This window comes from Bipolaris maydis, assembly GCF_028858645.1.
Source record: "Bipolaris maydis strain C4 unplaced genomic scaffold PSV08scaffold_2, whole genome shotgun sequence".
In the NCBI taxonomy this organism is placed as follows: domain Eukaryota; kingdom Fungi; phylum Ascomycota; class Dothideomycetes; order Pleosporales; family Pleosporaceae; genus Bipolaris; species Bipolaris maydis.
This window is the reverse complement of record NW_027093858.1, coordinates 2,663,672-2,690,074: the sequence shown is the minus strand read 5'-3', so window position 1 is coordinate 2,690,074 and position 26,403 is coordinate 2,663,672. Positions and strand designations below refer to the sequence as shown.

Genomic DNA, 26,403 nt, shown 5'->3' with positions numbered 1-26,403 from the left:
TTTCTCTCCTCTTCCTCTTCTCATGTCCTTTTGCAATTTACCTTACTTGTGCACCGTGTATACCTTATTTGGCCCCTCTGCCCCCTCCCCCCCTTTTAAAAAATTGGACTTGGGTAATGTTGTTGGTCCAATGAGAAAGACGTGTGTACGGACGGTATTTTGAGTAAAGCAGGCCGATTAAAGGGGTGGAGGGGGGAGTAAGGCGCTCCTTGTCTCTGTCTCTCTCTCTCTCTCTCTCGGGGAAGACGGGTAGACGGGTAGACGGGATAGGATGTGTGATTTGCAAAAAAAAAAAGGGACAAACAGGCCATTGTGCAAGTGGAGCATTCCGGGGTTCCGGGGGTTGGGAAGGGGGCCGCATCCGGACATTTTCTCACCCCTCTCTGGTAGCGGCACCGGGGGTACGTGCACGATTGTTATTTGTACGAATAAACCCCACAAGTAATTCACTACTTTCTGTTTTTACAACTAGAAAAGAACGGAATGCGATAGCTATATTTCTGTTCCACTGTGATATGCCTTTTTTTCTCTTCTATATCTTCTAATTGCTTTCGCGTTCCGCGTAAACGCGCGTCGTCGTCGTCAACAAAACAATGCACCTCCTACTCACGCTCTCGCTCGTGGTGGGCGCGCTAACCACGCTCTTCTACACGCTCGAGTCACGTCTCGAGTCCTTCTACATCTTCACGCCGTCGGCGCTGCACGCCCTCAGTCTCTCGGCCATTGAGCGCCACGGCAACGACACCGCCGCCGTCGTGTCCTACATTGTCGATTCGCTGGCCGTCTCGCACCCGCAGTATGTCAATCTCGATGAGGAGTGGGTGTTTAACAATGCGGGGGGCGCAATGGGCGCCATGTATATTATACATGCGAGTGTGACCGAGTATCTGATTGTGTTTGGGACGCCGGTCGGGACTGAGGGACATACGGGACGGCATACTGCGGATGATTATTTTCATATTCTCAAGGGCGAGCAGTTGGCGTATGCGCCGGGCAAGGGGGTTTATGAGGCGGAGAGGTGAGTTTGACTTCCTGTTGTTGCTATTTGTCGCCGGTTTTCCTCGTAAGGAAGGAGCATCTCTTCGAACTGCTTGTTAGTATGAAATGGTTTTTCTGACGAATAACGGGGAAATAGGTATCCACAGGGTAGCGTGCATCATCTACGCCGGGGCGAAGTGAAGCAGTACAAGATGGATGGAGAGTGCTTTGCGCTCGAGTATGCAAGGGGATGGATTCCACCCATGTTGGGATTTGGATATGCTGATAGTAAGTTTCTTCCTTGGCTAACTTGCCGTTCTTTCCCCCTATGTCCAAGGACTGGGCATAGGAGGAATAAACTTTTTTTGAGAAAGTTGTGGCTGACTCTTTGGTTTCTGTTGATAGCTTTTACGAGTACCTTGGATTTCCCGACCTTGTGGCGCACGACGGTGATTACGGGACGCGAGATGATCGCTAATTTGCTCAAGGGGAAATTGTAGCAAGGCTTGTGTCTTGGCTACCAAGGCAGGGGGTGAGAGAGAGAAAGCGAGGACTTGGTTGTGGGAGTAGGTGGATATTTGGGTGGAAGAAAAGACAGGCAGTGCGCGTGTGTATAAAAACACGGGTAAATCAAGCTGCGTAAACGCCAGATTGTGTCTACTGGTTTATTTCAATCCATAGGCCGTAATGACGAGAAGAGAAGGACGTAATATTCAATATATTGGAGCGATGCTATTTAAACTTTGAGCCGCGAGGCGATTACCAGATGCGTCAGAAACAAGCTTTTCCCATGCTGCCGGCTCGCGCGATTTTAACTTTCGCCGCGCAACGTTTATTTGAGCGAGCAAAAAAGGAAGCGCATCATGGAGAACGCATCAGGGCTCTCGACCTGGGCCTAGATCTGGTACAAGCGAGTGAGAACGATAGCGGGGTCTGCAGATGGCTACGGTTGAAACGTCTGTGCCAGAGGCATCCGCAGCATCCGATTCTGGCGGTGGTGGCACGACTCGGGATGTTGCTATAATAGGGTACAGGGAGCTGAATGGTTGGACGGGCGGACGGCACTAGTGGACATGGTGAAGCAGCGCGTATCCGAACAAAAAGGGCTGGAGCAAGGCATGGGAGGGAATGTTCGTCCGGGGTCTTGGATATGCGGGTGCGAGGTGTAAGTAGAGTACGCAGGTGGGAGGGAAAACAGGAAGAAGATGATGCTGGTGATGATATCAAGCGGTCATGACCAAGAGAGACGGCCTACCAGAAGCTGGTGGCTGGTGGCCGGTGGCTGGTGGCTAAAGCGGAAAGTGCAAAGCGCAGCGTGGAAGGTGGGGGGTGACTGCAGCCGGAAGGAGCGAGTGGTGCATGAGCAGGAACAGGGCTAGGCAATAAAATCAAGCCTTTCCCGCCCGCTTGGGAAACACAACCAAGGCAGCGCGCGCTCCACGACGAGAGAGGGGGGCAGCCTGCGAACAAGACAGGACGAAAAAAAAAACTCTACTGCACACATGCTCGCAGAGCCGCCGGCGGAGCAGACACGGAGCCCACGACATCAAGCAGGCTGGGTGCCGGCCATGCAAGCACCAAGCAGCAGGCAGATCAGGGCAGATGGCGCGTCAGATTTGGCGGCTCTGCAGATGGTCCACCATGTCGCCCAGAGCTGACGCGGATTTTTCGTCTCTTCGCCAGCACAACGCGCAACACGACTACTCGGGGCCCACTTGGCCGGCGTCTCGCACTGGGTCTCCCTCCTCCGCTGCTGTTTCGGCCGGCGTCAAGCAGGGCGCGTCGTGATGTCATGCTCGTCCAAGGCGGTACTCTCTGGCTTGGGCCCGGCGTCGCGGCTCGTTCCAGCTTGGGGGTGACGCATGTCAAGTGCAATCAAGCGCAATCAAGCGCCTTCACAGCCCTCCTCCATCCGCTTACCTGCTTGCATCCAAACATCCTCCCTCTTGCTCTGATAAGCTTGCCCGTCCGCCCCCGGCCTCCCGCCTGCCCGTCCGCCCGCTTCTGTCTTGCATGCCTCCTGCCTCCCTCCTGGCCGCCCGCACTTCACCCTCGACTCTTGAACATTTACCCTGTGGCCCCCCAGTCTCCCCCGCTGCTGTCTTTCGTTTTTTGCGCGCTTGTCCCTTCGTCCACGACCACCGTCCGCTCGTTGGCTGCCACTGAGGCCCTTGGTCCCACGCTGTGACCATGCTTTCCCCAAGATCCACAGCCACCACCCTCGCAGTGGCCATCCTCTCGCTCCCCGCCGCCAGAGCCCAGTCCCTATCCATATCGCCCAACGCAAAGGCCCCCAAGGATGCCTCCGACTACCTCAACCCTTCGTTTGCCGGCTTTGGCATCGAGCCCTCCAACCTGTTTTCCTTCACTGGCGCCGACCAGACTAACCAGTTTTCCGTCAAACTCCTCCAGAACCTCGCAGACTATTCCGGCGCCCCTCCTCACATCCGCCTCGGAGGAAACACGCAGGATTACATGCTTTTCGAGGCAGACAACCAAGGCTTCGCATGGATCGCCAACAAGAAGTCAACTGCACAGGGCACCAAGGCTGCCGACTCGATGATTATTGGTCCCAACTATTTCACTGCCCTGGACCGCTTCCCCAAGGATACCCCCGTCACCTTCGGCCTCAACATGGCTTACATGGAAAGCGACTGGGAGACCCGCATCGCCGCCATGGCACAGGCCGCTGTTGACGGGATGAAAAATGTCAAGTTGTACTCGTTCGAGGTTGGCAACGAGCCCGACCTGTGGCTGCAAAACCTGTTCCGCTCTGGCGCATGGACCGGAGACACATACACGACCCAATGGCTCGACCGCTGTGAAGTTGTCTACGAGCAAGTGCTCAAGAATGCTAGCCTCCCTTCGTCCTTTTTCGAAGCTCCTGCAACTGCCTCTACCATCGGCACCACCTTTGAGATTGCCCAGCTGGTCGACGATGGCATCATGGAAGGCAGGAACGGCAACAACTTCCTCGCTACCTGGAACCAGCACGACTACTACTATTGTATGCCAACATGTCCCCCATCTAGCCACCAGCCATGTTAACAGTTTACAGTTATTGGCGTTACACCCACTCCTCTTACTCTGGATGAATTAATGGATCTCGACACCACTAACGTCCAGTTCAAGTACTGGGAGAAGCAAGTTGGCATCGCCTTGAAAACCGGCCTCCCCTATGTCCTACGTGAGATGAGCTCCGTAGGCCCTATTGGTATGCCCTTTGTCAGCGATGTTTTTGGCGCTGCCCTCTGGACCATGAACTTTTTCCTCTACGCCGCTTCCATCGGCATCTCTTCTGTACAAATGCACATGACCGACAACTCAAACGCCAGTGCTTGGCAACCTATTCCCATGTATGGCCACGACACTAGCTTCGTCCGTCCTCAATACTACGCTCACGCTGCCATTGCCCAAATCATTGGTAACGGCAACGGAACTACCCAGATCAATGCCGAAAGCACAAGCGATGTTGGTGCTGGCTACGACGGTCGCATCCGCGTTTATAGCGCCTACGCAAATGACAAGCTGCAGTCTGTCACCATGATCAATGCCAAGCAAGTCAATGCTTCTACTTCAACCAAGGGCAGCTTTACATTCAACCTCAACCTTGGCTCTGACAATGCAAACAAGGACGTCTTTATCTCGTATCTGACCGCCCCTGGCGCCGATTCTCAAACTAACGTTACTTGGAATGGCATGCAGTACGATGACATTACCGGCGAATCTTCTGTTGTTGACAGTACCGTTGTCGTCACCACCGCCGATGGCTCCGGCAAGATTACTGTCCCTGTCCGGGATAGTGAGGCTGTCGTTGCCAACATTGGCAATCAGCTGGGTGTCAATGCTGTAATCAAGCCAGACGGCACACAGTCCAAGAAGAGTAGTGCTGCTTCGAGGTCTGTCAGCAGCGCTGGTTTCGCTGCTACTACCGGCATGCTGGTTGTGTTGGTCGGTTTGGCGCTGGCATAATGAGTGGTGTGGGCTAATTGCTCCAATCGTGTACGACTTTTCCCTTGACTATCCGTCTCTCCTTTTTTTCCTCTCCATCTCTCTCTATCCATTTCCTTATCTCTCTCTCTCTCTCTCTCTCTCTCTCTCTCTCTCTCTCATCACAAGACTTGCATCATGGACCTTGCATATGCATTATGACTGGCGTTTTCTTTGGGTTTTGGTTTCGGGGTTTCCGGGGATATTTCTATTGGCGCTATTGTTGTTCAGACAAAAAGACAACTTGGATTAATGGGTTATCAATCGGAAAGGGCGTGTAGTAATAAGGCGCGTAGAGTTGTGTACGTACATAGATATAGAGTACGTTGACATGTTGCGTGTGAGACGTGTCAGGTGTACGCACTCATATGGCAGATGTGTAACAGTGTCAACCGAATGTGCACTTGTACATGTCATTTTTTTGTCTCTTGGAGATGATTACAATATATCCATTTAAAGTTGATTGTCCATGTCCAGTGGGTGTGAATACCGTCCAAAAAGCCAAAAATCACATCCAAATATACGAACATGTTACGAATGTGTTTGCTGTGCCAGGTATAATACCATAAGATTTTGTTCCCAGTGCACTGAGTAGCCTATGTAGCCTATTGGTTTCCTACTTGGTTTTTAAAGTCTGGCTTCTTTGCAAATATGTGCGTAACCTGATTGGTATCTTGGAAGGAATTAGATACGACTCCAGTCTTGGAACGACGCTGCAGAGAGATCTGGCTTTGGCTATGTATTATTCTGGCTTTTCTGGCCGTCGGCTTTATCTTGTCTATTTGCTCTTTCTTCTCTTTGATGTAAGGAAAAGCCCTCTCCGACTACTCTTAGCTGACACTTCTCACGTGGTCTATCGCCAGTCAAAGAATGACATTCCCACGCTAACATCCTAGTAGAATCGATAGGACGAACAGTAGTAGAGATCCCGGGACTATTGATTCCATCCCGAGCACACCATACAAGCGGGGTAAAAACCACGGGCGATCAGCAACGGTTATCGGGATCGGATAGTCGGTCTTGGCAACCCTGCTACTCGATCCTATCGCAACACAACCACCCACTACTCTACTCTTACCACCAGACGTGAAACACATCAAGACCTCCTATACCCAAAATGGCAATTTTTCCAAAACATCCATGTTCTCGTCAACACACCCCCAGCAAATGAGTCAGGCCTGACGTAATCCCACTCCTCCATGCTCGGCGCCTTCACAATGACATCATAGCATCTCCAAAAAATTTCCCCCCCTGGTTCCACCGACACCTCACGTGCGATCAAATGTGCCCTGTGCCGGCGATCCGAAAGTCTCACTATGGAGTAAGAAGCTGATGACGAATGATGCGTATCTTGTTTTTTCTACAGCAGGTTGATAGGGGTCACGAGCTGCTGCACTTCTGTTATCTGATGCGTGAGAGCACCACTACTTTGACAACTTAATTTTTTGTGTTTGGCTTTTTTTTTTTCGCCGCGTGAGGTTTGGTTCCTTGCTGTCAGCAACCATGAGATTTCGCGATAAAAGGCACCACCAATACAAGGATGATAAGGATAACGAGAAGCCTCCAGAGCAGGTGGGCCTTCGTGATCGCCTTGCTCACTTCACATGGTGTGTGTGTTTGTGTTTTTGACGTTACCCCCCCCTTCCCCTTGGAAAGAAAAAAACTTGGCTTCGGAAAAGTAGGCTGACAAAAGATATATTTAGGCCATGGTTCGCGTGCACAATGTCTACAGGATCCCTGGCTGTCGTGTTAGGAAATACGCCAAACAAATTTACCGGGCTACAAACAATCGGCAAGGTCGTCTTCATCTTCGATCTGGTCCTCTTTGTCCTGTTCAGTCTATGCATGCTCACCCGTTTCCTGCTTGTTCCCCGGAAGCTGCTCGGGTCCCTGCATCATCCGGTTGAAGGTCTTTTCTTCGGCACCTACTGGGTGTCCCTCGCGCTGATTCTGAATTGCACGTACATCTACGGTAACTCGGCGACTGGGCCGTGGCTGGCCAAGGGACTCGAAGTGACGTACTGGATGTACTGTGCTGCAGCGTTTCTTGTCGGGCTGTTGCAGTATTCCATGTTTTTCCGTCTTGAGCGGCTCAACGTCGCTGATGCTGTTCCCGCTTGGATCTTTCCTATTTACCCTCTGCTTGTAGTGGGAACGCTAGCTGGGACTATATTGCCAGGTCAGCCTCCGGATGCGAGCTGGAAGATTTTCGTTAGTGCCATCATGTTCAAGGGACTTGCGTGGTTGGTGTCGTTCTTGCTATATGGTCTTTATATGCAGCGTCTTATGACGAATGCTTTGCCATCTCCATCTACCAGACCGGGTATGTTCGTTTCTGTTGGGCCAGCAGGTAAGTCTTTTACTCTTCGCACTAAAAAATTGACTACCGTCGTCATTGTGTTAATACTTTTAGGCTACACTGCTGCTGGACTCCTTTCTCTCGCGAACCAAGCACCCAACCAAGTCCCAGCAAACTACTTGACGAGCATATCTGTTCCAGACGGCGAAATCTTGCGCATCATCGGCATCGTCGCTGGTCTTTTCGTTGTACTCTTCGCCTACTGGTTCTTCCTCGTCACAACCATCGCCGTCATAGTCGGAGCCCGCAACATGTCTTTTACGCTAAACTGGTGGGCTTTCATTTTCCCAAATGCCGGACTCACGCTTGCGACGATACAGGCAGGGAAGGTGCTGAAGAGTGAAGCTATTAATGGCGTGGCGAGCGCACTGACTCTATTGCTTGTGATCATGTGGCTTATGACAGCCGTGTTCTGTGCTCGCGCACTGTTCCTCGGACAGATCATGTGGCCTGGCAAGGACGAGGATAAAACTATGGTTGATGTACCTTGGGGCTGGAGGGGTAATAAGGGAGATGCTGGAGCTAGCAAGGTTAGGCCAGCCCGACTAGATGACGATGTCTAAGTTTTGGATATATGAGCGTGGCATTAGCGAGGAGTATAGGCGCTTTGAACCCCAGGAACATCATGCTATGTCGTAACAGTGGGAATTATTTTGATGCACTTGATATTTTTTTGTATAACATGCCTGAACAGAGCGGAGATTGAGTTCTCGCGGCTTTTATAGCTTTTGTTTCATGACGTAACTTGGAACCTTAGTTTCCCTCAACTGGAAAGCCCCGTAATCAAATCTATAGTAGTAATGCCATTTTCTTTTTTGCTCTTATCACAACCTTTTGTTATTGGGGAGTGTGACATCAAGACCATTTGAGCAAATTAACATCACACTCTAGCTTGGTAAAACTTTCTCACGGATACTCCCGTCTCACACCCGCTGTTAGCACTGAAGCATAGTGAGCAACGGGGGGCCAAAACGACATGAAAGCCAACTTAACTCGGGTCTAATGTCCTTCTTTCCCCGCAAACCATGTCAGCGCTTTGCTGGTGTGTACCCAGTACATTCTTAACGTTTATCAAAGCCATGTTCAGAACCTCACTGGGTCTTATCTTTGCTCCCCTCTCTCACTCTCATGCTAACTACTAAGAGTTGTTACAAAGTTTGGTCACGCTAGTTGTTACCCTGTTTCTTCGCTGGCGCCGCCTACAGTACCGCTTCCTGGAAAAAGCAAAACATACGGTTCCTTGTCATCATATGATCTCAAGTTGTACCTGATATTGTTAAAGGTAATTCGGGGGATGTAATTGGGTATTGTGTTGGTTCGGGCGCACCCGGTACCGCGGGAAAGAGTATGGTTTGGAATGGTCATGCTTTGACGAAAAGGGGACTACCGGCGGAGGGTTGGCGGAAGTTCTTGGATGCATTTCTTGGCATTTACAGAGGTGCCTTTCAAAAGTCCTTGCTGGCAGGGATCATCTGTATTACTACCGAAGCTTGGTCCGATCCGTCCCGCCGCCCCTCCTTGTACTCATTACCACCATCAAGTCGAATTATTTCTTTAATATGAAATGGAATCCTCTCTATCCAAGCTTGTATTTGGTGTTAAGGCAGCTCCTGCCACCAGTGTAGCCATGCCTTTGTGCCTTCTACTCTATTTGTTGGTGCTCCTTTGCTCGTTGTTCTTCTTTTAAGCCAAGACCAAGCTGGCTCAATAGCATTAAGATCAGGTGAGTTACCACACCGAATAAGCTGCTCTACTTGCTGTTGTTTATATATTGCACGCTAGATCTGGAGCCATATTTGATTCAAAAACACCAACAAAATGAGTATATTTGTGCCTCCAGCTCCAAAAAAACCCCTGTGTGGGTGCCAAAATAATCGGGCCGATAGATACCCCTGTCAGCAAGGACTTTTGAAAGGCACCTCTGTACAGATTGTTAGATTAGGTTTCTCGGTGGTATTACGTGTACGGAAAGGTCGAGGCTTGGGGTGTAAGTTAGTTAGTAGAATAGCCGTTGGCTGATTAGAGTTTTCGAGAGTCGAGTTGAGATCGCGATTCAATAGACAGTGAATGGAAATATACTGCTATAATCTTTTCTCCCACCCACACAAAACGCTCGACTGAAAACTTTTTTGTTCCCGTGAGCAAAAATGTTCCGCGCTTTTTATTGGCTTCTGTCTGCAACGACTGTATGTATGAACGAGGGCTCCGATGTCGAGTGGCAAAGGTCAAAACGCCACTTTTAATGGCTCCCACGCCCCCAACCGTGCGCAACAATAAACTACCACGGAGCCAAAGGGTCTCGGTACCCTCTACACGAGTCGTAGAACATTGTGCAGCTGAAAAAGCATCATGTCTTGTACGGACGGCTAGTCTTTACTTGGGTTAATATACTACCTACGTGTTATCTAGCAATCGCCACAACCATCGCGAGCTGTGAATAGAATCGTATCGAAAGCTCTCGGCGCATTTCTCGGCCCCGCCTCAAAATGCCCAGGAGCAGGGTATCTGGATACCAGTGCCAGGGCCAAGCAAAACCCCACAACCGTCATCGTGAACTGCAGTCCATCTCCACCATGACTGACAGCAACACTTTGTTTCTCTTTTCTTTTCTTTTTCGACCACCTCAGTAAGATCAGGGTATCACTATCCAAACACCGTCGTCCACATGTTGCAGGCACTCTTTACAAATCGAACAGCATCTGACTCATCTTCGGTCTTTTTGTATACACGCAAAGTCCGAACATGAAACCGCACTGGCCCGCGCGGCCCAACCACGCACTCTGTTCGCTAAAACCAGACACTGTATCACGAACTCTGTTTTTGTTTTATTTTATTTTTTGAGTGGAAAATGTCGATCCTTCAACCCTTCCATCCGGGGGGCCGAGAAAAGGCGCTCGTATTAGGCAGCATGGCAAGGCAAGGCAAGTGACTGGCATTCTGCTCTATGCCATATGGCGCAATCCACGCCAGGCAGAAGACCAAAAAGCCAGTGAATGACGATGATGGGGTTTTGCTGCTGCCCAGGCTCTTAGTAGGCGGCAGACAAGAAGGTCTAGGCCTGCGGACGCTGCAACGTGAGGGGCGCTAAAATCACAAGGACTAGGCGCCCGGGCTTGGCCCTTTGGGTTTCGCTGGCGGAGAGCGGACGAGCGAGGGAGAGAGAGGGGACAGGGTGATAAGTATGGGCTTTTGGCAAGTGGGATGTGCGGTATTGGCATGGGCATGGGGTGCGGGGCCTTGAACGACGTACCGCGCGCATGAACCACTTATCACCGTGGGCCGGACGCAATAAGTCGGCACACCTCAGCTGCATCGGGGAGACTTGCCACGCGTTGTGCAGGTGCGGCGGCCGAATCAGCGCTGCTAAGCGGAGGAGACGGAGATAGTGCCCCGCTACCCTTGGTGGGCATGGGGCCGCTGGTTGGCTGCATCTGGGACCGGGTGGGTAATACGGTGCTTGGATTGTCGGGGATAGGGTTTTGGGTTGGTGTGGGCTACATGGGTGGAGCTTGGGGTGGTGTGTGAGTGGCATCGTTGAGAGAGCGATAGGGCGTCTGTTTTGGCTGGGGTGGTCTGAGAGTTGGTGGTATATAGATGGGTGCTTGTCCCCCACCGACATGACTTGGAAGCCAGAACATCGTGAACTTCATACTCGACATCCTCATCTTCGAGTCATTCAACAGTAATACCTCGACCATCACCTCCTTCTACTACTATCACTACCACTACTACCACCAACACCAACACCATGTCTTCTCCAGCACCTCAATACGTCTACGTCCCCAACCTCGTTGGAGGACAAATGCTCCGCCTCCCCATTGAAGACCTCTCCTCCGACAGCGAGTCCACCATCTCCCAGCAACCCATTGCCAGCCCAACTCTCTCCTCACGATACACCCGCGACTCGTCCCCTTCGCCAAGCGTCGAGAGCGTCGAGTCTGAGGAGTGATGAGCTCATCACCCGTCCCACGCGGGGGAGTACGAGTAAGACACACAGGCACGAGTGAGAGCGGAGAATGACGACAAGGGCCTTTTTTTGCAGCCCAAACCCACAAACTGAAACTAGCGAGCGGAGAGGAAGAAGGAGGACCCTTTTTGCCAAGTCCCCTTTTTACTATGGAGAAAGAGAGAAAATCACCTCCCGAATCAGTCTAATCACGCGCACGGAAGAGAGAGAGAGAGAGAGGAATGACATCATTCTCGGTCATTTTCGTCTTCTCTTCTTCTCTCTTTTGTACGACAACCCAACCCTTTTTGCGCAACCCAACGCACGCACGCACCCCTTTTCCTCCCTTCGTCAATTTCCACCCAGAAAAGAGAGACAGACTGTGCTCGTTTTTTTTTCAGATTCTTGTCGGCCCGACAGAACGGATTGGAGAAAGATGGCCACGTGGACTTGGGCGTGTGTATGTGTGGGAGAGATAAGGGACTTCCGGGTGAAAAACAAAAGGTCGGCTTTTTTTAAACCCACCCACACACCAAACTGGCACCTCTTTTTTCGGTTCATCCAATTTTTTTTCTCGCGTCCTTCTTTTCTTGGTGGTTGGGATCGGGCTTGGCTTGCATAATGGGAATGCACGGAAGCAGGAGAAAGGAAGCTTGGCTTCGGTTAGAAGAGCTTGTGGGAGGGGGAGGGGGGCATGGGACGATCGTTGCATTGTTGGGGAAACAGAGCACGCGGGCTACCCTCAACCCCCCCTTCTTCCTCCTCTCTTAGCCGAACCCTGCTGCCAGGGGGAGGGTGATCTTTTGTTCTTTTTTCACCCTTTCGATGCTTTCGCTTCCCAACAGTAAGCTGATTCATCAGGCTCAATTGCTTTGAGCACATCACGCAAAGGAGATTAGTAGTTGGGCCACCCTAACAAAAAGTTGACCGAGATAGTAATCTTAATAGTTAGTATTAATGCAAACATGTCGTGGTATCCTTTGATTTGTTTCCGAGGTTTGTGCGCAACATGTCTTGTGACAGGTAAGCTTGGTCCTTGCAACGTGAGCGACAGTCAACCGTGCATAGATTATGTGGGATATGTATGGGTAGGGTTCGGGCCTGTAGGGGGAGCTCGGATACACGGATGCAATCGTCATGCGTGAGGCAGCAAAAGAAAAAACAAAAAGGGTTGCCTGAGACGAGTCTGGATCCTCTCGCTTCTCGTTTCCTTGCTAGCTTACTGTACGGGACGAACCATGTAACACATCATGTGATGCAAATACGGTGATGACGCTGTTGCGTTGTGTACAACACGTTCCACCCATCGAAGCACATCGTAATTCTTGCGTGTCTGTGTGATACGTTGCTTGCCGTTGGCCCCCAAAAAACTTTAATGTTCAATAAGAGTCAGTCAAGTTGGGCCACGTAGACACCTTTGCACGCACGGTTACTATGCCTATCCATGCTTGTTTTTTTGTCATTGCTATCTCCACATGCGTTTGGGAGCATCTTACACATATGCAACTCTTTGCTGTACACTACTTTACTTCACACTGCATCTTTCTTGCAGCCGCACGCGGAAAAATGCCAAGATTGTGGAGTGTATGTAAAGTACAATCGGCACCGATGCCCAAAACCCTGGCGTCTCGATGCCGAGGCTGGATGACGCCTGACTACCCGATGTATGGTCCATGCTTCATTTGTTTTTGGCAGGAACTATTATCTGAGCGGTGTGGGCGTTACCAGGGATAAGAGGCTAGAACCTCTCTCTCTCTCCTCTATAGTGATTGATCTGTCAAGAAGTAGATGTAATGCCAACGTGCCAACGTGAGGATATTGGGCAGTACTTGGCATTTGGGGATCGTGAGTGTATGCATGTAAACATACCGATGAAACAGGGTGATGGTGAAGAAAAAGAAATGACTTTATCACAAGGTGAGGCGAGCCCAAGATGCAGGCGAGACAGCTTTGGATGTGTTTTAGGAAGAACTCCGAGCCAGTCAATCTGGTGAGCCGCGGCCGCTGAAGAACCTGCATGCACCAAGAACTGCACCTCATCGTTGTGGAGTGATTGTTTTCTTGGCCATTCATTTCACCATGACAGTTGTTCAAGTGCCAGGAATTGAGTGAATACTTGGCACAGTGTGGAAGAGAGATCGTGAGATACGTCATTGAATTCACGTGCTTTGCTGCTTGACTATTGACAGAAGGTGCTTGATTCCCCCGTATTCACAATGGATCCGTTAGACAGTGTCAACCCGTAATTTACCATGTCTGAGCAGAACTTAGAGAGCGTGGTAGTCTTTGCAAAGTACGTAGAGACAGTTATCTACTGGAACATTGTGTTACATGAAAGTGTTCTTGTAGTCAGAACCTATAGAGATGAGTGTGTTCAAGCATAACGAGCGTGTATAGTACTGTTCAATATGAAGTAGCACTTCGTGGAAAGTAAAGTTACAGCACGCAAGGAGTATATCGCATATCACAGGACAGCAGGCTATTTCACTTCATGCCTTTCACTTCCACGCTTTCGGCCTTGCTATGAGAACTATCTATGTGTAAAACTAGAATTACATTGTGAATGGTGAAAGCAACGTGAAGATAACAAACTTGAAAATGTACTAGCAAACAAGCCGCACAGTGTAGAAACCATCAGTGAGCCACTACCATGATATTACACAACACCCATGATTCTACAAGATCCTCCTACTAACCAAAGTCAATTTGATTCACAAGCCCCCTTAAACCAATTGAACACCCGAGACTCTTACAACACCGTCGTCCGCAATGACCATCCTCGTCATCCCATTCTACTACCAAAAGTCCGACTGGCTCTCATACCCCTACGCCCCACGCTACTGCACAACAACAGCCGAGTACATCGCTCTACCGCCTTCAACTAACCCCATCATAACCACTCGAAACGACGCCATAGCCAAAGACGCCACCGCATGGGGTTGGCACATCTACAATGTTGACGTGACCTCTCCTAAAATGAAAAAAAATGCTGGGCTCGGTACGAAACTGCAGCAAAGCGTGAGTCTTGGGACGACGACATATGGCGGGTCTGGCAGAGAGAGCATGGCGTTAGGATCACGGAGGAAGACGCGAAAAAGAAGGCCACCGATAACGAGAGCGAGAGCAAGATGGATGCAGTGATTCGGGGAGTGAAGAAGATAGGGCAGTAGACGAAGCACTCGAGACAGGCGGCGGAAGCAGAGATGCGACAGGTCGAGGATAGGAAAAAGCGGTTGTGGGAGGAGGCGCGGGAGATGAGACGGTTTGAGAATGCACAGGTGGGTCGCAATGCTTCTGAGGTTTCGCTGCCCGCTTCATTTATGACGAGGCTTGAACTGTCGAGGGGCGGTGCAGCGCAGAAAGTGGGTGAGCCGTTTGTACTTTTCTGCGACTCCATGAATGTATCCAAGGTAGGTCGTTCCGATTCAAAGAAAGCCATATGATCCCTACAAATTCCGGTCATAGCCGTCTTCAACTATTTCCGCGTTGCTCCTCCAGAGTACTCGAGTTTTTCTTCCTTTTCTGTCTCTTTGTTTTCCCTCATCTTGCTTTTCTCACCCCTAATCCGCTTCATCTGCTCTACCCCACTGGTCAGATTCCGATGCGAGACTCTGACTTCCCACTTCCCTTGCTCACACCACTGCACCTGTCCCAGTTTTTCTGCAAACGCTACACTTCGATGATGGCCACTTCCGCAGAGACATCCTACCCTCACAATAGCCGTCTCACCTGTCCGAAGAGCCCTCACATCTTCCAACTCCATAAGACGTCTAATGTCGCTCTCAGCCCGTGTAACCATGTTGCTAAACGAGCTCCGGCTCATAAGCTCTTCTTGCAAAATGGCGTCGAGCCCTGTGCATGTTTTACGGAGTTCTTCAGATGGGTTGTTGGTTATGCGGCAGTCGTATTCAAGGTCGGGTGTCGGACTTGGTGGAGTGAAGCGGTCATAGGACGTAATCTCGAGGACGGGCCGTTTCGGTTCCGGCTGGGACTGCTTTGAACTATCGAGATTTTGTTTTGATGAGGATGTTTCCTTTTCTGTAGGAGGTACTAAGCGGATGTCCTTTACTTTTGAGGCGATGTCTGATATTATTGTCATGTTACGAGAGGTCGGGAAAGTGACGTGTGTGTGTGGGAGTGGGACTTATCGGTCGATGAATGCTAGCTGGCTTGGGAGATCAACATATATTCTTTCCGATCTGTATTACCTCCGCAAATCGACTGGTTCGAAACACATTCCTTTCTGGTAATGCTAGTTTGAGTAGGAAGCCGGCTCACCATCATGTGAGCCACAACCATAGAAGCCCTGAAGTTTCGTTGGCGCATGACGTCGAGCCCCATGTAAAACGCGTCATCATACAAGAACATTGCATATTATTTATCCATCAAAGAATTGTTACTGAATCTTCCTCAGATGGAGGATGGGAATTTGACTCCGCAATACTGCGGCCAACGCTTCGAACATGGGTGTTCTTTGATTATCAATGTGCTGTAGTTCTCTTACTTCTTCGAGGATTCTTCAATTTTTGGCTTACTCTGTACAATCTTCTCTTCAAACCGACCTCTGATGAGTCCCCCGAACTCCTGTAACTATCACTAGCTAAAAATAGTTGAGGGTCTTCAAGAACTTTCGGCGCATCTTTGATCTCCTCACCGAACACCCAATCAAGACCGGTAACGTCATCCGGGGGGTGGGCCGATTGTGGAACACCTTCATGATCCTTGATAGATTGAGCAGGCCTTGGAACTTGATCTTCAGTCATTGGCTTTTATCGTGTCTCGCGACAGGTGACTAGACTAATAGAACAAAAAGGATGTGTTTCTGCAGTGTGGTCCCTAGCGCTCCACCTCTCCGCAGAAGAAGAGGTCATGTCGGCCTCCGAGTGCAACACATGTCGCTGCTGTGCTTGAGTTATGGACTGCATTGGCCATAGATTAACTTCCATTTTACTGATGATGCGAGCCCTGTGAACAGGATTTGCTCCAGGTGGCGATTCTGGTGACGTAGTAGACGTGTCGGGTGATCTCAAGGTGTGTTCAACATTGAACGTTGAATATGGTCTTGCACCTCGGAGCTGGAAATATGCCGCAGATTTCTCGTCAGGATCCAAATGAACCCTTGTGAGGCCCAGTCCCTATGTTCGGCAGTTTTTGTAATAAGCCTTGGTTGGAAGAGTAACTGTGGTCAGATTTGTAATGGTAAAGCCCTGCGCTGAAGAAGTAGGCAGCACATTCCTTGGTCTCTCGTGTAATTTCTGAGAGAAGATGGGAGAAGTTACTGCTGCAGAATTGCTTTGAGAACGAGGCGAATTGGTCTCCAGTGCTTTACATAGAGTTGCTGGGCATTTGACCAGACTGGCTGCTGGTAACGAGCCCGGCTCGATAAGAAGTGTCTTCTTAACAGGGGTCTTTGAGGTCAAAGACGAAAATGTAGTCAATTTTTGATATCATTCGATCAGCTGTGAACCTCTGTTCACCTTTTGATGAGGGGAAGGCGTCTGGTGGGGGATGGCTGGGGGTTGTCCATGCTGGGGTAAGATCGGAAAACAAAGTAACTAAGAAAGTTACAAAGGGCGGATGTTGTTGATTCACAGAAAACACGCATGCAGCGAAAACTCTCGTAGTTGATCTTACAGAATCATCGTGACAGGAAAGTGAGAAAGTGTGAGTACACTGCATACGACCATTAATGCATTGATTTTTTGTGAGGGTGAGTACGGTACATGGTTGAGTGCAGGCTGTTCCAAGGCTCGGAAACTCCTGCAATCGTCTTGTACACCTCACATGTGGTTGATTCGTGCTCATGGACCCTAAATCAAGAGGGTCTTATCGAATAAGATATCGTAAGCGTCATTACGCGTAACAACTGCGGTGACTTTAGCCACTATAGTAGAATATCCTTACCTTGACTTCACATACCACTCTAGCTGTCAACTCCAGAATCTTTTGAGGCAAGCACGGCACTTGTCTGTCAAACACCGACTTCGTTTTATTTCCACAATACTCCACAAAGGATACAAGGAACGGTTCCGATTTGCATTCATATCAACAGGTCTTTAGGCGATCGATGTGGAAGCTCGGATATCTTTGTGTGATTTTCATACGGCAAGGCTGTGGACGAGATGCAGCATAACTTGATCAAGTTGGAGGCCAGCCGCGCAAGCTGATCATCGGTGGTCGTACTCATGCTCTTGCCAACTTTCATATCATGCAGTAGCGTAGAAATACTTACTACCAGGAATCAGGGCAGAAGAAGAGCCGGCAACAGCTTTGTGGGATCAACGACTGGGCATTTCCTAGGGTACCGGGTTGTGATGGACACAAATAATTGCATGCGACGAACGTGGCCATCGTCAATGATTAGCTCTCATACACTAACATGTCTGCAATAGGCGAAACCCTTCCGAGAAGGCCCTGGCAATGTATGCATAACCAAAGAATAAGTTCAGCGGTGTTTGTCTCGCTAGTAGGTCTGGATGAAATCTGGGGAAACCACGGTCGGAGTTAATCCTCTGGTCTTGGCGAATGACTCAATCGCCGACGACCCCTCTCTACAAAATATCCAAAAATCTACGAATAGCAACACACTTACATTTCACCGCCAAAATGAGTGCAGAACCCGCGGCCAAGACAAAGCCCAACTTTGACATTGTCGCGACCTATCGCCAAATCCTAAAAGATGATCCCGAGCTTACTATGCCCGTCGCGGCCATCGAGGCGCTCGTTGAAGCAATCGCACAAAGTTCTGTGTCAACCGTCGCCGAGACTCTCGATCTTCTCGAACGCCACACTGCCGCGCTGAAGGCTTCAATCGCAAACCCCATCTCCCTCTCTGCCGGTACCGACCTCTTCCAGCGCTATCTTATTACCACCCTCAACCGCCCCGCCAGCCTGAATCTGGGCCCAGAAGATGATTTCCGCGCGATACGAAACCACTTGCTCTCTAATGGAAAGTTGTTTGTGGACAGAGCAAAGCAGAGTAGAGAGAAGATAGCCAGTTTTGGCAAGCACTTCATCCGGGACGGCGGTACTGTGCTTACAAACGGTGGCTCGCGAGTAGTGGGTGCGCTATTGAGAAGGGCGGCTGAATCAAGCACTCTCCGCTTCAAGGTCATATATGTCTTGCCATCTGAAAGCTCGCTCGATTCAAAGGAGGGGTTGCAGACGGTCGCCGATCTCCGAGAACACAATGTACCGGTGGCCACGATCCCAGACTCGGCAGTGGCATACTCGTTGGGCAAGGTCGACATGATCATCGTGGGCGCCGAAGGTGTTGTAGAAAACGGTGGAATAATATCGCGCATGGGAACATACCAGTTGGGTGTGCTGGCAAAGAGCAAGGGAAAGCCATTCTATGTTGTGGCCGAGAGCCACAAGTTCGTCAGGCTCTATCCGCTGAGCCAGTTCGACTTGCCAATCGAGCAGAAAGTCTTGGACTTCAAGGTGGCAGAGGAAAACAAGGCCGAACAAAAGATCAAGGGTGAACAAGAGCAGCGTAATGTCTTCGACGAGGCCATTGCTGACATGACCGCAAAACAAGGCTCAACAGTCGCTCCGCTCGACGCACATGACGCCGTTGATTTCACTGTAAGTTTCGCATCGTGCATTTTGTATATGATGTACTAATCCAGAAACAGCCTCCAGATCTGATCTCTGGAATCATCACTGAGTCAGGTGTCCTCACTCCGTCTGCAGTCTCGGAGGAGCTGATCAAGATATGGTTCTGAGCCCTCTCTGAGCACCAAACTCCTCACACGCTCCGAATATATTTAATCAGATGATCCTTACGCCAAGTCCAACGGCAAAGTGAAAGTTACTCACGTCAGTGTTAGGAACTACCTCGATGTGGAAGTCTTCACTTCGCGCACTTAGCGTCCCCGCTACGACTAACGCAGCACATGATGAGACATATCACCGTGAACCAAAAACAGGGTGAATGCCAAGACCACTTCTGTGGCTTGGGGACGGTTTGCGTATTGGTTGGTTTGGATCGCCACTCTGCAACAGGCTATTAACGGCGAAACGTTATTTTGTACAAGGTGGTAGTGGCTTATGATACCCAATAGAAATAACCAATAAAACCGATTTGGTATTTCTTGGTTTTCAGGAAGAAGATTACTTCAACATGAGATATATCGTTTTGTTGCACCTGTTATACACATAAATCCATGATTTTGCTATCAACAGTAGGCTCTACGGTCCATCAATGCGACTACGTGGCCTCCAGAATACCCAGGAACTTGACCGGACGGGTCTATGCATTCCAAAAATGGTTGAAAAATGTGAGTGAAACCGGTGCATATGACCGCATGTAGCCGGACCCTCAGGTGCACAAACTCGATGCGCACACTCACTATAAAATCACTCCAGTACTGATACTCCTTTGCTTTCCAACTCAACTGACTCAATCAACCCCATCAAGTCAATCAGCTCTATCTATCTTACCAAACCAGTTAACCCAATTAACCCTCACTATGCTTTCTCACTACTCAACCCTCTTTACCAAGCCAAGAGCTCAAGCCAACCAGCCCCGTACCCCGAAAAGCTCTCACTTCTTCACTAAAAACGGCAAAAAACTCAAACCAACAACCAAGAAACCAAAAGACACTCACAAAACCCGGGATCTCGTGTCTCGCTACTTATCCTCCTCTCGCGTCACTTCCATCTTCCAACCAACACGCAAACCTAACCCCATGTCTCCCCTGGGGCCACAAAACTACTCTACGGGGACCTACCGCTCGTCCAAAAAAGACACGCGCGGCGCTCGTAGTAGTACGGGGCAACCGGAGTGGTATGTGACGTACCGGGCTATCATGGACGAGGAAGAAAAGAGAGTGAAGAGAGTGCGCAAGGAGGAAGATAAAGCGTGGGAGAAGGAGGTGAGGAGGGATAAAGAGAAGTATGCGAGGGATACGTTGGGGAAGGAGGGTGTGTTTGCGGATGTGTTTGTGTTGCTGGGGTAAGGGCGGATGGAGAGTCATGCTGGTTGTGTGCTGAAGTGAAACCAATACGATGGAAGCGGGGGAGATGCATATAGGGAGGAGATATAGAGCATGTGGTGTGGTAATGTAGAAGCAGGAGGTAGATGGATAAATGGATAACATTCAATCATGCATCGCTTTTTTCCATTTCGTATCTATATATGTCTCAAAATCTTACTTTTTTTTAGATGCAAGTGCCTAATTGTGGTGTGTAATCGTGGGTATCGCTGAACAAAGAGGAGTGATGAAATTGAAGGTGCGGGCTGACGGATTTACAATGCCCATCCGGCCTTCTTCTTAGCCGCCTTTGTTGTTATTGTAGGACCAGATGGTGGAGGTGGCTTGATATCGTTGAGGTCTGGTAGAGGGTCGTTGTCTCTGATCTCGAGGATCGTCATTTGAGAAGCGAGTGTTGTGGATGCATGCTGCTCGCCTTCGTCTTTTGATTCGGTTTCAGCAGAAATATCGTCACCAACTGGTCCACCTTCATTGTCATTGTAGTCTTCAGCTTCGCCGTAGTCTTCCTCAAGAGCAGCTTCATCCTCGTCTTCGTCACCAGGCTCGCTACCATCCACACCTGGTTCGGCGTTTGCAGCGTCGCCGTCAATACCGTGCTCCTTCATGTAAACTTCTAGTTCCTTTGCCATCTTCTTGCTGAAACCAGAGGCTTGCACCTCGACATCCAACCTCTTGACCAGCTTCTTTGTCGCATCTTTGAAGAATGGGCCGGGCTCGTCGCTTGTGAAGCCAAAACGACGATCGAAGAAGCGCTTTATGCAGGCGACGTCGCGGTCAAAGTAGTATTCGGCGTTGGCATGGTCGATGGAAACCATTTGCGGGAAATCGATAATAGTAGGTACCAGGGTCACGTTGCCATCCTTTTCTGTGCGCTCCTCTACGAGGATGTTGAATTCGTTGAAGTCTCCGTGGATCAGACCGTATTGTGCAAGACGGACAATGAGGGCGAGGAGTTCAGCGTATAGAGGTGCAGGGTTGCCGACCTTGGAGATCTGGCGCATGGGAAAGGCATCAATGAGGCCCATGACGACGGTGTGCCTGTTCTGGCCGACGGGCTCGGGGACTGGAAAGCTCTCGGCTCGCAACGCCTTCATGAACTCATATTCTTTCAGGGCGGCGAGACGCGACATGTACATCCACGAGCCTCCTTGGCGGTTGCGCAGATAGTCACGGTTGGCTTTGACTGTGCGGAAGGATATGCGACCCAAACGGTGGATCTTAAGAACCAGCTGCTTGCCCGTCTCGGAGGCACACACAATAATATCCGACTCCTTGCCTATGCCAATCTGATTGCCAACCGAGTAGACGGTAGCGGCCTTCTGGTGGGTGTGTAGGGCGAGGTAGTCAAGGCCGCCGTACGTCAAGCGGTAGCCGTCGTATTTGGCATTGCGGACTTTTGCGATGAGTCCGATTTTGGCCAGGTTGGAAATGCAGCGGTGAACGCCAGTGCCTGAGCGTAGAGCGGCAATCTGGGAAATCAGAGGCGTGGGCACAATCTCATGGTTTCGACTGCCCATTTCTGTCTGTCATGGTCTTGATCAGCGTTAGTCCCCCCACCATAGACACAGACGAAGACATGGGCTGCGGGCGCATACTGCAGTCAGGACGCGCCAGTCGTCGGCGGTCAGATAGCGAATGTTCTTGACGTTGAGCTTCATGTCAGGCGTATTCCGACGGCGGTCCGGGTGAGGGTGCAGGAGGTTGCTGGGATTGGGGTGAGCGGAAGAATATAATTTTTGGATGGTTCTAAGGCGAGAGGGTCTGAGCGCCCGCTGCCGCCGCCGCAGCTCATCATCGGCGGACGGTGCTTGGCGCTAGCGCGGCGGAAGTGGTACGCGAATGCAAGAGCTGCCTCGTTGACATCAATCCGCCCATTATCACTCCCCCTCACCAGCCTTAAAGCTGTTCCCGTTTCATTCGAGCGGCGCGTATACATTTCCCATCATCAAACGCAGTCCCCTCATTACTGGCCGTCGACGCCGCTATCTCCCCGCACAATAGACATAGTTCGCCGCCGCCGGTAGCGACATATCGTAATCAACATGGCCAAGGACGACGACAAGAAGCCCACGGCTGCCGACAAGGGCAAGGGCAAGGCACCGGCAGCAAATGATGCAGATAAGAGCAAGGACGCAAAGCCCGATGCAGAGGACAAGAAGGGCGGCGTGGCGACGACTGGCGGTATGTTTGGCCTGTAATCAAGCTGAGATGGTAGCTATCTCGGTGATTATATACTGACGGTCAACGGCAGAGGAGCTTAGTGAAGAAGACCAACAGCTCAAGAGCGACCTGGACATGCTTGCAGACCGGATACTGGTATGTGATGCTGTCTCTACCGTGTTCCCCGCAACATGCGCTGACCTTGTGCCTCTCCCAGGGATCCGACACCAGCCTGTACAAGCCCGCGCTCGACCAGATCAAGGAATTCATCAAGACATCGACTAGCTCTATGACAGCCGTGCCAAAGCCCCTCAAGTTCCTCCGACCACACTACGAGAGCCTAGAGAAGGCCTACGCATCATGGCCAGCCGGCGAGAACAAGGTACGTTGATGTGGCTATTCAAGGGCGTGAGACAGGGCTAATTGGGGAAAAAGCAATCGTTCGCCGACATGATGTCTGTTCTGGGAATGACATACTCCGACGAGGAGCGTTTGGACTGCCTCAAGTACCGCCTCGAAGCCCCCTCGACAGATCTCGGCTCATGGGGCCACGAGTACATGCGCCACCTTGCGCTTGAAATTGGCTCCGAATACCAGAACCGCCTCAATGACGACAAATCCACCGATGATGTGACCGACCTCGCATCGACCCTCGTCCCCTTCTTCCTTAAGCACAACGCGGAGGCCGATGCTGTCGATATCCTGTCCGAGCTCGAGATGATTGACCAAATTGAGCAATACGTTGACGAAAACACATACTCGAGGGTAGCGCTTTACATGGTCAGGTATGGACTTTTCACGATGTACTGTTACGGACTTTACTAACCGCCATAGCAACGTACCGCTGCTCACATACCCGGACAACGACAAGTTCCTCCGCACTACCTACCGCATCTATGCCAAATACAAGCAGTACACGCAGGCTATGGCGATAGCCATACGGTTACACGAGAAGGAGCTGATCCAAGAAGCTTTTGATGCCACAAAGGACAAGTCCATTCGCAGGCAAATGGCCTTCCTTTGCGGGCGACAGCGGATATGGTTCGATGTGTCCGAGGACGAAGATCCCGAGCTGCAGGAGTGTCTCAACAACACACGCTTGCCTGATCACTTCCGAGCGCTCGGCAAAGAGCTAAATATCCTGGACCCCAAGTCTCCCGACGACATTTACAAGACGCATCTCGAGAGCAGCAGGACCGCCGGCCTCACCAACACCGACTCCGCCAGACATAACCTCGCTTCCGCATTTGTCAATGCCTTTGTTAATGCGGGTTATGCTAACGACAAGCTCATGTTGGGCGAGGCTACTAAGACTAGCTGGGTATGGAAGACCAAAGACGAAGGTATGCTCTCAACAACCGCATCCATGGGTATGCTTATGCTCTGGGATGTGGAAGAGGGTCTTGATAGAATTGACCCATACACCCAAGTCGAAGAGGATATGGTCAAGGCCGGTGCGATGCTCGCCACTGGTATCTTCAACTCTGGAGTACGAATGGACTCTGATCCCGCCATGGCTCTCCTGGGAGACGAGGACAACATTAACTCCAAGAACAAGAACATTCGTTTGGCTGCCATCATGGGTCTTGGCCTTGCATACGCGGGGTCGAACAAGGAAGACCTCCTCGATGTCCTCTTACCAGTTGTCAGTGACACCACACTCGATATGCAGCTCTCCGCTATGGCAGCATTGTCTCTTGGTATGATTTTTGTTGGCTCCGCGAATGGAGACGTCACAGACGCCCTGATGAACACTCTTCTGGATGAGGACCGAACCAAGCAACTCAAGGACAAGTGGACTCGTTTCATGGCCCTTGGTCTTGCTCTACTCTTCTTTGGCCAACAAGAAGAGGTCGACGTCATTTTGGAAACATTGAAGGCGCTCGACCACCCCATGGCCAAGTCTGCCTCTGTTCTTACTGAGGTGTGTGCGTGGGCGGGTACTGGTGCTGTGCTGAAGATCCAGCAACTGCTCCATATCTGCAATGAGCACATTGAGGACGAGAGCGAGGAGAAGAAGGGTGACGAGCTCCTTCAGTCATATGCTGTTATTGGTCTTTCACTAGTCGCTATGGGCGAGGATGTCGGCCAAGAGATGATTCTGCGCACCCTCGGTCACCTGATGCATTACGGCGAGGCCAACATCCGCAAGGCTGTACCTCTTGCTCTGGGTCTCATCAGCCCTAGTAACCCACAGATGAAGGTCTACGACACCCTTTCGAGATATTCTCACGACAATGATAACGATGTCGCCATCAACGCCATCTTTGCTATGGGTCTCTGCGGTGCCGGTACCAACAACGCTCGTTTGGCACAACTTCTACGACAATTAGCCAGTTACTACCACCGCGACCCCAACGCGCTGTTCATGGTCCGCATAGCGCAAGGTCTTTTGCATGCTGGCAAGGGCACGCTCTCACTCAACCCATTCCACACTGACCGCCAAGTCCTGTCCCGCGTCGCAGCTTCAGGACTCCTTACCGTCCTTGTGTCTCTTATTGATGCCAAGTCCTTTGTTGCTGGCGACTCACACTACCTCCTCTACTACTTGGCTACCGCCATGTCACCGCGCTTCCTCATTACTCTCGATGAGGACCTCAAGCCACTCACAGTCAATGTGCGCGTTGGTCAAGCAGTAGACATTGTGGGACAGGCTGGCCGCCCAAAGACCATCACTGGATGGCAAACACAGAGCACACCAGTGCTGCTGGCACACGGCGAGAGAGCGGAACTGGAAGACGAGAAGTACCTCAGCCTCACAAATGTACTGGAAGGCGTGGTTATCCTGCGCAAGGTAAGCTAACCACTTTCAAATCTCTATATGATGTAAAAAACGCTAACGTCAATAATCATAGAACCCAGAGTGGGAAGACTGAGGGACACGATCAAAGCCAAAAAAGGAAAAGATCAGAGGACAGGAACGAAAAAGAAACGTGACATGATTATTGGCCCGCTTCTGCGTTTTCCTCTTTATCGTTTGTAGAACATAGGCAGCATCTGTGCACAATCGGCACTTTTGTACATCCTAATAGATTTTACGCGGGGGTTTGTTGCCCTTCTGCCTTGTATCACATCCTTTTTGTACCATGTAAACGTCGTCTTCTCTTTTGGAAACTAGAGTGATTGAAGGAATTCGACAATAGGAACAAGGCCAACTGTTGGACATGCCAACTTAAGCAGCAAATACAGACTACCCTCTCGCCAAGGCGTACGTGTAGGTTGCAGCCTGTATAACGCATCCAATGTCATGGGTCACCCATCTGATAAACCGTCAAGACTATTATTGACAGCCCCTCACAAACAATCAATCTTTGCCCAATCAATGACAGCAGGGCATAGCCTCTCCGTGACGGCTCATTTCCTCACAAAGGCCACGAGAGCTGGGTTGTGCGCAGTCAAAGAGCACCAAAGTCAAGCATGCACCATCAATGGCAACCATGGTCAAATGAAATAGCGCCAAGAAGATGTATCATACGAAGAACTATCGAAGCTACGACAAATTCGACCATAGAAGCCACCCCTATGAATCCTGCCCTCGCCATCGATGAGGAAAACAAAAGAGATACCTCGACTAACATCCTAACATCCTTTTGGTTCACTGGCTTGCCCAGATACTAACAAATACTTCTAAAATGTGAAAGAAGAGGCCGCCCAAGCATAGTTATTAGAGAGGATCACGAGCCTAATTTCGACGAGAAGGATATGTTCCAGGTGTCGAGGTCAAGAACAAGAGTATTAAGGGACCCACTGTGTGAAGATAGAGACCGGAATGGGTTGCAGAAATTAATGTCGAAAGTTCAAAGGCTTCAGACACAGTGCTGCTATGTGACGCGTTGAGATAAAGGGTTCCAGGCAGCTTGTGCTCATAGCATGCGATCATTGCCAAAGAAGTCTCCAAGAGGATACCACAGTTTGATGCTGATACAGCAGTTGTGAAGAATAGGTGCGTGAAAGGTGACTTGGAAAGATGT

At 50.4% G+C, this 26,403-nt stretch overlaps 10 protein-coding genes across 10 annotated transcripts; 8 read left to right on the top strand and 2 right to left on the bottom strand.

Moving 5' to 3' along the window:
- Nucleotides 1-448: 448 nt before the first annotated feature.
- On the top strand, nucleotides 449-1,658 carry PSV08DRAFT_269264 (ERG2/sigma1 receptor-like protein). The gene is made up of 3 exons (XM_014224569.1): nucleotides 449-1,018; nucleotides 1,136-1,266; nucleotides 1,384-1,658. The coding sequence occupies exons 1-3, from the start codon at nucleotides 594-596 to the stop codon at nucleotides 1,476-1,478; spliced, it is 651 nt and encodes a 216-aa protein (XP_014080044.1). The 5' UTR covers nucleotides 449-593; the 3' UTR covers nucleotides 1,479-1,658.
- A 1,510-nt stretch (nucleotides 1,659-3,168) lies between these two features.
- Nucleotides 3,169-5,431, top strand: PSV08DRAFT_407498 (glycoside hydrolase; the record flags this gene model as incomplete). Its single annotated transcript, XM_014224568.1, has 2 exons — nucleotides 3,169-3,985; nucleotides 4,037-5,431. The coding sequence occupies 2 exons, from the start codon at nucleotides 3,169-3,171 to the stop codon at nucleotides 4,948-4,950; spliced, it is 1,731 nt and encodes a 576-aa protein (XP_014080043.1). The 3' UTR covers nucleotides 4,951-5,431.
- A 1,040-nt stretch (nucleotides 5,432-6,471) lies between these two features.
- On the top strand, nucleotides 6,472-7,890 carry PSV08DRAFT_384754 (voltage-dependent anion channel-domain-containing protein; the record flags this gene model as incomplete). Its single annotated transcript, XM_014224567.1, has 3 exons — nucleotides 6,472-6,577; nucleotides 6,662-7,318; nucleotides 7,382-7,890. 3 exons carry the CDS (start codon nucleotides 6,472-6,474, stop codon nucleotides 7,888-7,890), a joined length of 1,272 nt encoding a protein of 423 aa, XP_014080042.1.
- A 3,175-nt stretch (nucleotides 7,891-11,065) lies between these two features.
- PSV08DRAFT_269244 (uncharacterized protein) lies at nucleotides 11,066-11,764 on the top strand. Its single transcript, XM_014224565.2, has one exon. The coding sequence runs from the start codon at nucleotides 11,516-11,518 to the stop codon at nucleotides 11,750-11,752; it is 237 nt and encodes a 78-aa protein (XP_014080040.2). The 5' UTR covers nucleotides 11,066-11,515; the 3' UTR covers nucleotides 11,753-11,764.
- PSV08DRAFT_347801 (uncharacterized protein) lies at nucleotides 11,076-11,276 on the top strand (the record flags this gene model as incomplete). The annotated part of the gene is made up of 1 exon (XM_014224566.1): nucleotides 11,076-11,276. The coding sequence occupies one exon, from the start codon at nucleotides 11,076-11,078 to the stop codon at nucleotides 11,274-11,276; it is 201 nt and encodes a 66-aa protein (XP_014080041.1).
- A 2,278-nt stretch (nucleotides 11,765-14,042) lies between the features above and the next one.
- Nucleotides 14,043-14,443, top strand: PSV08DRAFT_347800 (uncharacterized protein; the record flags this gene model as incomplete). The annotated part of the gene is made up of 2 exons (XM_066092800.1): nucleotides 14,043-14,211; nucleotides 14,286-14,443. The coding sequence occupies 2 exons, from the start codon at nucleotides 14,043-14,045 to the stop codon at nucleotides 14,441-14,443; spliced, it is 327 nt and encodes a 108-aa protein (XP_065949841.1).
- Nucleotides 14,444-14,748: 305 nt separating this feature from the next.
- Nucleotides 14,749-15,532, bottom strand: PSV08DRAFT_359315 (uncharacterized protein; the record flags this gene model as incomplete). Its single annotated transcript, XM_014224563.1, has 1 exon — nucleotides 14,749-15,532. Exon 1 carries the CDS (start codon nucleotides 15,370-15,372, stop codon nucleotides 14,749-14,751), a length of 624 nt encoding a protein of 207 aa, XP_014080038.1. The 5' UTR covers nucleotides 15,373-15,532.
- A 2,320-nt stretch (nucleotides 15,533-17,852) lies between these two features.
- On the top strand, nucleotides 17,853-19,421 carry PSV08DRAFT_269221 (uncharacterized protein). Its single transcript, XM_014224562.1, has 2 exons — nucleotides 17,853-18,860; nucleotides 18,911-19,421. Exons 1-2 carry the CDS (start codon nucleotides 17,880-17,882, stop codon nucleotides 18,998-19,000), a joined length of 1,071 nt encoding a protein of 356 aa, XP_014080037.1. The 5' UTR covers nucleotides 17,853-17,879; the 3' UTR covers nucleotides 19,001-19,421.
- Nucleotides 19,422-20,359: 938 nt separating this feature from the next.
- Nucleotides 20,360-21,965, bottom strand: PSV08DRAFT_216466 (RIO1 family-domain-containing protein). The gene is made up of 2 exons (XM_014224560.2): nucleotides 21,868-21,965; nucleotides 20,360-21,795 (listed from the first exon to the last, which is right to left on the bottom strand). The coding sequence occupies exons 1-2, from the start codon at nucleotides 21,928-21,930 to the stop codon at nucleotides 20,527-20,529; spliced, it is 1,332 nt and encodes a 443-aa protein (XP_014080035.1). The 5' UTR covers nucleotides 21,931-21,965; the 3' UTR covers nucleotides 20,360-20,526.
- Nucleotides 21,966-22,133: 168 nt separating this feature from the next.
- On the top strand, nucleotides 22,134-25,524 carry PSV08DRAFT_216464 (armadillo-type protein). The gene is made up of 6 exons (XM_014224559.2): nucleotides 22,134-22,453; nucleotides 22,524-22,588; nucleotides 22,650-22,814; nucleotides 22,868-23,217; nucleotides 23,267-25,226; nucleotides 25,288-25,524. Exons 1-6 carry the CDS (start codon nucleotides 22,315-22,317, stop codon nucleotides 25,306-25,308), a joined length of 2,700 nt encoding a protein of 899 aa, XP_014080034.1. The 5' UTR covers nucleotides 22,134-22,314; the 3' UTR covers nucleotides 25,309-25,524.
- The last annotated feature ends 879 nt before the right edge of the window (nucleotides 25,525-26,403 follow it).

Excerpts from the sequence above, each read along its gene's own strand:
- PSV08DRAFT_269221 (XM_014224562.1), top strand. The coding sequence starts at position 17,880 with ATGAGTGCAGAACCCGCGGCCAAGACAAAGCCCAACTTTGACATTGTC. Across the intron at positions 18,861-18,910 it reads ATGACGCCGTTGATTTCACT|CCTCCAGATCTGATCTCTGG; the intron begins GTAAGTTTCGCA and ends ATCCAGAAACAG.
- PSV08DRAFT_269244 (XM_014224565.2), top strand. The coding sequence starts at position 11,516 with ATGACATCATTCTCGGTCATTTTCGTCTTCTCTTCTTCTCTCTTTTGT.
- PSV08DRAFT_216466 (XM_014224560.2), bottom strand. The coding sequence starts at position 21,930 with ATGAAGCTCAACGTCAAGAACATTCGCTATCTGACCGCCGACGACTGG. Across the intron at positions 21,796-21,867 it reads ACTGGCGCGTCCTGACTGCA|ACAGAAATGGGCAGTCGAAA; the intron begins GTATGCGCCCGC and ends AGACCATGACAG.
- PSV08DRAFT_216464 (XM_014224559.2), top strand. The coding sequence starts at position 22,315 with ATGGCCAAGGACGACGACAAGAAGCCCACGGCTGCCGACAAGGGCAAG. Across the intron at positions 22,454-22,523 it reads CGGCGTGGCGACGACTGGCG|AGGAGCTTAGTGAAGAAGAC; the intron begins GTATGTTTGGCC and ends GGTCAACGGCAG. Across the intron at positions 23,218-23,266 it reads GTAGCGCTTTACATGGTCAG|CAACGTACCGCTGCTCACAT; the intron begins GTATGGACTTTT and ends TAACCGCCATAG.
- PSV08DRAFT_269264 (XM_014224569.1), top strand. The coding sequence starts at position 594 with ATGCACCTCCTACTCACGCTCTCGCTCGTGGTGGGCGCGCTAACCACG. Across the intron at positions 1,019-1,135 it reads GGGGTTTATGAGGCGGAGAG|GTATCCACAGGGTAGCGTGC; the intron begins GTGAGTTTGACT and ends ACGGGGAAATAG. Across the intron at positions 1,267-1,383 it reads GGGATTTGGATATGCTGATA|CTTTTACGAGTACCTTGGAT; the intron begins GTAAGTTTCTTC and ends TTCTGTTGATAG.